This window comes from Scophthalmus maximus, chromosome 3, assembly GCF_022379125.1.
Source record: "Scophthalmus maximus strain ysfricsl-2021 chromosome 3, ASM2237912v1, whole genome shotgun sequence".
Lineage (NCBI taxonomy): Eukaryota > Metazoa > Chordata > Actinopteri > Pleuronectiformes > Scophthalmidae > Scophthalmus > Scophthalmus maximus.
In genome coordinates, this window is record NC_061517.1 from 12,812,148 (window position 1) to 12,820,000 (window position 7,853).

At 45.3% G+C, this 7,853-nt stretch overlaps 1 protein-coding gene across 4 annotated transcripts in view; it reads right to left on the reverse strand.

The window, feature by feature from the left end:
• Positions 1–7,853, reverse strand: part of si:dkey-151g10.3 (serine/threonine-protein kinase WNK3) — a 38,873-nt gene that overhangs the window by 25,408 nt on the left and 5,612 nt on the right. For 3 of the 4 annotated variants that reach the window (XM_047330676.1, XM_047330677.1, XM_035646447.2), the window contains exon 2: positions 1,380–2,514. In XM_047330676.1, the coding sequence (XP_047186632.1) occupies positions 1,380–2,093 (714 nt within the window). In that variant the 5' untranslated portion in view covers positions 2,094–2,514. Of the gene's footprint in view, positions 1–1,379; positions 2,515–5,516; positions 5,650–7,853 lie in introns of those variants that run through there. The other variant, XM_035646446.2, reaches the window with a different exon arrangement.

Sequence of the window (7,853 nt, forward strand, 5' to 3'; positions counted from 1 at the left end):
TTGAACAAGTTGTTTTACCAGCTTAGATTTGCACAGAGCGAAGGCCAAATTCAAAGTGGTGCCTTTCATGGTGTCATAAAAGAAGCCTGTATGGTGGCAAAACAAATCAGTGATGACGTTATTACTGAAGATGAAATGAGATACCTTTGGAACAGGAGCTTTTGTAGTATGATATACCTGAAGCTGATTCACTAGCTGTTGGAATAAACCCAGAAAAGGTGATGGGGACATGCTGCTTGTTAGCCCAACAGACAGAGCCTGATCTCAAGGATTAGCCAAGGCTCTTGTTTTGGAATTAGCTCCAAACCAAACACATGACTGACTTTTCTCACACAAAGCCAGCAGTCAAATCTGATGGCCTACCACAACAGTGCTCTCTATTGTGGAGCCAAGAGTCAGAGGGGTGCGTTTTCTTCTCCCCTCCACAAGTCCGTCTCCCACCACATGTTGAATCTGCACCATCTAACAATGTTCCCCATTACTTCTGAGCATAATGAATACGGCACAGCTCCGCTATAAAACATTCGTCGTATTCCATCAGTTTCCTCCCACTGCAATGTGAATGCATGACAAAGAGTTTGTTCCAGGGGCGTTTGCTGTTGTCACACCTACATCTACTCTGTGCTCACAAAATGTGTACGATTCAGATCTTCCTCATTCCATAACTCATTACATTACATGATGGGCAAGAGTAGAATGTAACATGCATTGTAGTGTATATAGGAACAATAACTTCTATAACTTCTAAGTATTTCTACATTTCGACTGCATGATTAGTGAAAATATTAGGTTGTTTTAAAACTTTAATTCAGTAACAAAGCATAGAGAACATACACATAAAAGATATTTATTTTCAAGAGCTATGAGGAGACCCTTGGCTTGTTTGTCATTAGTAAGTCAATAGTTCCCTTGAGTTTCATGAATGAATTCTTGTAATTCAGGCCAATGCAGGAAATGCTCTGTTTCTAACAGGAAACCCAATCACAACAAGAAGAAGCGCTGACAGTCGATGATTCTATTATTTATAACAGCCCTAGAAAATGCAAAGCCTCCATTTTCACTTTGTGCTGTCACTCAACCAGAAGCGATGCTCCTCCTTTTCACCCCGGCCTCCACTGAACTGCCGTCTCACAGCACGAAAGGCAAACAGACAACGTGCTGAGATTTCCAGATTTCATGAGGACGGTCTACAGGGACACATCTAATGCGATTCACTTCAAAAGCACAGTGTTGGGTAAGACACTAATTGGAAATATCATTTGTGGATATAAAGCATTTCCATTTACCTCTCACATTGTCTTCACAGTCTGGATTCTGTAAGTGCATTGATCAATCGTGGTTTATTTCATTCAAATAAATAATTTAACAGTCTCTCTTACCTGGAGCTCGCACCAAGCCACCTCCACCCAAGTCTCGGTGTCCAGGCCTTTATACACAGTTTTGAAGGCTCCTCTGCCCAGCTCAATGTCAAACTTGAGGAACCTTCCTCCAGGAGAGGTGGCCACAGCCTTCATCTCTGCCTCCTCCTCCTGCTCACGCTCCCTCTCTTTCCCTCTCTGGGCGAGTGTGGAGGAATGGGCATCCTTGCCAGACTCCTGGCTTGAGTTGGTACAAGATGGGTCATGGACAAGGGCAGCACAGGATGCAGGAGCCCCTTGCTGTTGGGCACTGCTGGTAAAGACTGAGTCTGAGGATCGCAGCTCCAGGTGTGGGGCACTGTGGGGCGCCTCGGGCGGAACCTCCGCCTCATCGTCCTCCTCACAGATCTCAACACTCTTCCTGAAGAAGCGCTTCTCCCTCCTCAGTTGTTTCTGACCAGTGTCGACTTGTAAGGAAGGTGAACTCGGTTTGACTGTGATCTCCTTTCCCTCCTGGCTGGCTTGCCCTCCGCCCCCTCCTCCTTGGATTCCTCCATCCTCTCCTCCTATGGATCTCCTCTCCTGAGTCTGGGAGGAGATGTCTGAGGAGGTGCTTTGTGTCCTCTCCCACTGTTGGTTGTCCCTGCCCTCCGGCCCCGTGTCCTCCTCCCTCTGTCCATCAGGTTTCTCAGCGGAGTCCTCAGTGCCTGTGGGCTCTCCTGGGTCAGTAGCCATGGGGAAGGGCCTTTCACACCCCTCCTGGACCTCCTCCTCCTCCTCCAAACCTTTGCTCCTCCGTCAGTCCCCGTCTCTCTCTTTCTGTGGTCACCCACTCACCCCTTCTAGTCAGTCAGGCTGTCCTTTCCTTGGTCAAGCTGCTGACCCTCTCCCCCTGTTCTCCTTTCCTCTGATGTTCTATGGTAGAACAGGAGGGTGAGACCACAGCTGCTGGTGAAGAGTTTCTGTCCTCCCTTTCCTCCTCACCATTTCCTAGATTTTCTTCAGAACCCACTGGATGCAGCACTAATCAAAGAGAACTACACGTCTCGCTGATCTTACAAATGCACGCTCAACAAAGGGTTCTGTCGAGTCTGTTCGGGGAAGCTGCAGTGCTTTCCTTTCAAAGTGTTGTTGTGGAAAAATCTTCAAGTAAACCCTGCAAGACAGAAACAATACATTGCATTAATATCCAGACAGTCAGGGGCAAGAACAGTTATGATGTTGATTTTTTTTTAGCTCTCTCTATATAAGAATACAAGCCAGATACTGTTTGCACTTGCCCTATATTTCACAGAGAACAAAATAACTAACATCAAAGATGGGACCTCAAAAAACAATCTTCTTTCCTTTACAAGGAAAAGGACCATCAGAGTAGCCCAGTCAGAATGTGTAAAACAAATTGGACAAGATTAGATAAGAAATGCTGATGGCATCCCACTAAAAATCCCAACATCCCACTAAAGCTGTTTTCAGACATGAATTGGGTCGGGACATTTTCCGGAGTTTGCTGTTCACATATGAAGAATGCAGCAGGAGATTGTCAACAAAAGGGTTTGGGAAAGTGTCCTTCACTTCAGTGCATGTCAGTGCATAACTGATTCAACAGCTCTTATAATACTTCAAAAACATTCTAGTAATTAAGCTCACTGCAAACCAAAGTGCAGCAAACTAATGTAAGTACATTTCGAAGAGCTCCATAATTGGTGCAATATTTTCTGTTATAAGAACCAGGGTAAGACTTCACAGTCAAAATGTTTTTTTCACAGCTGCTTGCCATAGTAACCTGACATAATTAATGCAACAATGTTACTTCAGTCTCAGTAGTGAACCCAACTAATACCAGCAATCATACATTCTGCTTTATCTGCCAAACACAACATCTTTGTGACGGGCCAGAGTCTGACATTTAAACCAGAGAGTCTTCAGCAATTACACACGCCATCCGCGATCATCAAGTTCATCAGATCCTTGTGACTGAAGTTGTGTTCAACAGCTCCATTAGTCAACAGAAAGCTGCAGTTAGGAGTATGCGATCCCAGCCATTAAATATGGATGATGAACTATGGGCCAGTTGAGGGTGAATAATTCATACGCAGGGGGACTGTCGAACTGTACTGGAGTGAGTGCCACACGTCTGCAACAAAGGGCTCATAAATATACGCACTATGATAACGATTATCATCAGCGCAGGCGTCAGCCGACAGTGTTACTCAGTGCATATCCAGTCAACCATTCAGGCAGGGTGATCACAGACGACTTCAAATTGGCCCTAGTTTTAACATCCAATGCCAGCAGCAGGGGAAACTGAACACAGCAGGGGTTTCCTCTGAATACTGTTACTCATTCACTGTTTGTGTGTGTGTGTGTGTGTGTGTGTGTGTGTGTGTGTGTGTGTACAGTAGTGAGAAGTTTTTGACTTCTTCTTCTTCACTTCCTCTCTATCTCTCTCTCTCCATCTGTTGCGGAGTATTATATCTCCTCGGCCTTCTGGCAGCCTGTGATCTCTGGGTGGCTGAAACCAGCAAGTCTTAATTTACTCCGGAGCCAGTGCCTATAGAAGAAAGGGTTGAGACACCAATTGTGCAAGCAATAAAGCCTAAAGTCCCCATTTATTAAGGATCTGAACGTACAGGCAGAGATGACCAACAACAAAAGCTGCACTGAAGGAATGTGGCTGTCCTGGGAGTGAAAAGGGAGCCGTAAATGGAGAGTAAAAAGTGGCATTAGGATACGTGTCTTAAGTCACATTACTTATTAGTTTGCAACTCCACTCAGCACGTTGGACTGTCGAGGGTCACTGCTATTCAGTCCCCCTGTCTAGGGTTACAGCACCTTTAGCTATGAAGGAATTCACACGTACAGTCAACCTCGGTCCCGGCCAGAAGGGTCAGTCAAAGTTGCATCATGAGGTCTAGACTTCATCTTCAATTTTAATGGGGGTGAAGCCCAGCCTGACCACGGGGGGGCTCGTCCAGTGGCCCACAGGCAGCAGCTATTATCTCCTTTATAACTCCACAGTCATTAACACTCACATCAGGGCTGTACGTCTCTCCAGGCTCAAAGCAAAGAAGTCTGACGTGCAATGCTTGTAGCTGTCAATCAAATTAGAAACACAATAGGCTGATGGAGACCAACTGCTGGGAGGCTCTCGACGAACAAGAAAGACTTCAAGTCCAGCCACATTCCCGAGACACAGACACAGACTCTGATGAGAAACTTGTAATTAGGATTGAGCTGTAGTAGCCTCCCACATTGCGCACCTGATAACACAATGTAACAACACTAATTATGAAATCATTGATGCATATATGGGTTGTCAATATGGATAAAGTCCCCCATTACGCTTTATGTAAATTGGAATGAGAAGCCATTTGTAAATAAAATAACTAACATTGGTGTGTCTGTTTACGATAATCCAGTTAATCAAATACCTGGCATTTAATTGTCATTATGTAAAATCCTATCAATGTCATCATTATCATACTTTTGCCCAAAACTAGAGCACCAAAATTGCGATGGCTTTTGATCAGTCAACAAGCCTCAGCATGTCAAGTGACTTCAAGGTGACGAATTCAAATAGCTCTTTTGTCAAACCAACAACTGTAATCTCAGATGAGCTCAAATTAAAATCATAAAAACAAAAGCAATAAATTGACACACAGGAGAAGATTGAGCCGAAGAATGATGGTCATTAAATAATTAAACAAATAATGAAATTATCTAAACTGTCTGCATTGTTTATCAAACATCAATTTCAGCACTGCAATAAACCTAAATAATAGAGAACAAATTACTGCTCTACGTTTTCCTGTACAGTGACAAAAACTAAAGGAGAATTATTCGTATTGGGGGGATGCACTGTGGTGAACAGTGAGACTAAAAAGGTGATGGCTAACAGGATGTGGTGAGCATAAAAGGGGAAAAACAACAGGCGATAAAGAGAGGGAAGTTGCCCTTTAAACAGGAGTGCATTTGCCAATGTCCCCAGGGCAAGGAGTTCCCATGAAAGCCACATACCGGACAGAGTTATCACAGTACATCAAACACGTTCAACACCATCTCTGTCGCTCACACCCGCCCAGTTTCCCTTTCCCTTTCTCCCTTTCTCTCTCTCGCACGCACGCACGCACGCACGCATGCACGCACACACGCACACACCAGAGGCCTGGATGCAGGATTTGCGGTCATCGAGGTATCTTCAGGTTTGACTCAGGATTTGGCTCTGGAAGCTGGTTCTCTTCACCAATCACCATGGTAACTTATGCTGAACGGCTAACCTGCTCCAGAGAAGGTGATGATCGAGATACGAGATCAAAGCCAGTCACCAGTCCAACTACTGACCAATCAGATCAAATCAATCAGAGTCATCATTCTACAGGATACTGACTGGGACAAAAGAGTTTAGAGCAACGTGACAAATTTAAAACTGTTTCTAAGAAACAGTTTATCACACTGAATAAATACATAGACTCATTAATATTAAGAGCTTCATTTGAATTCAATAAAGATTATTTGATTCCCGACAAAATCAATGACAATGTTTTACTTTCTTATTCTATCACTGCCGCTCAGAACAACACGAGGAGACTGTGACGATAAATAGTAATAAAGACGTGATATTATCTCTTTTTACGTTTACATGCCGCTTAAACCAAATTGACGTATCAGTGTTTCTTTTCATGTCATATTAAAAACTTTATTCATGGTCCGACGGGAGAACCCAGAATACCCAGCATGGTCAATGTTAGGTTAAGGCAGCTGGTATAGCTAAGTGGGTTACACCGCTGACTTTGGCACTGAAGGTCGGGATACGATTCCAGGTCATCCCAGTGTGGGCACTTAGGCAGGGCCTTAATGCTACCTGCCTTGATGATTGTAAGCCGTTTTGGACTAAAGCATCAGCAAAATGAATGTAATGTAATAATGTAAAGTCAAGGCAGATAACGAAAAAACATATCCCGAGTATGTTGAACTCGCTTCATAGTACAGGCCCCAGCAGGCTAGAACAAACTTTGTGTTTCCTTCTTTTTGTCTCTCTCTCTGTCTCGCTCCATCTCACACTTTAATACATGGACAAAATCACACACGCACGCACACACACACACACTCACACACACACACACACACACACGTACACGCACACACACACGCACACACACACACACGCACGCACACGCACACGTACACACACGCACATGTACACGCAAACACACACACACACACACACACACACACACACACACACACACACACACACACACACACTAATCAAAAGCAAACCCTCACTCACACCCAAACAGCATGTCCCCTTTCAATGAAAGAATGCCAAGAGGAATTTCCTGACACCAGCCAAATGACCAAGCAACTGCCCGCACGGGCAAACGTGGTGAATCACTGTTGAAGATAACAAAACCGACGCTGCGACTGAAGCTGTGACATCTCGCCTCGGCAGTGAACCGACTGCGCGTCAATGCCTCAAATTTCACGTGTCAGAGTCGTTCTCTGTTAACCTTACAACCAGTGCGCCGAGAACATGAGAACTGAACACCTGACACGCTGCCCTCCGCCGGCCCTGCAGGCTTGTGTGGGGCTCCTGCATGGGGAGAACACCTGCAGCTGCCTAATCATTTCTGAAATGTGCAGCGAAAATCAATGTGACACCTTCACTTCACTGATGCAAAAGGATGTGATTTCCATGCTGCTCTGACAAGCCACTGAAGGCCATGTATGTTTTTGTTTGAACTTTCTGTTATTTGCAATCAAAGACAAGCAGATACAGGCCCAACATACACACGTACTCTTGCTCAAACGCCAAAAAGAGTGCACACGCAGAAGTCAAATACATTGCAATCCTGTCGCACTCTTTGTCATCCCTCACTTCATGGGGATATGTACATTAATCCTCTGGAACCAAACCGCCGCTGGAAAATTAGGCAGGCAGACAAAGGACGAGCCACGGGACTCTTGTCTGTGTGTGTGTGTGTGTGTGTGTGTGTGTGTGTGTGTGTGTGTGTGTGTGCGTGTGTGTGTGTGCGTGGCACAGACAGTGGCAGGGTTTTTTTTGCAATTGAGGGGGACATGTAGATGAAAAGAGTGAATAAAAAGTGACGAGGGGGACAGGAAGGGATTGTAGTCGGTGGGAGCAAGCGGACAGCGGAGTTTCAAAAGGGAGAAAGAGAGAGAGAGAGAGAGAGAGAGAGAAGGAGAGATGGCGCGAGGGGGGCTCGCAGGAGGGGTGGGAAAAATGTGTGTGTGAAAGAGAACAAGAGGCAGATAAAGAGAGGGGGGTGGCACAGACAAAAAGGGGGCTGGGTGGGATTTTGCCTGATAAAATATGTGCCAATGTTTGTGTGAATGAAAGCAGTGACTATAGCTAAATGTCTGCCTGAACAAAAGCAATGCAGCTACAATTGTGCACAGAGAGGAGAGGAGAGGAGAGGAGGACAGGAGGGGAGAGGAGGGGAGGGGAGGGGAGGGGAGGGGAGAGGGGGGGGA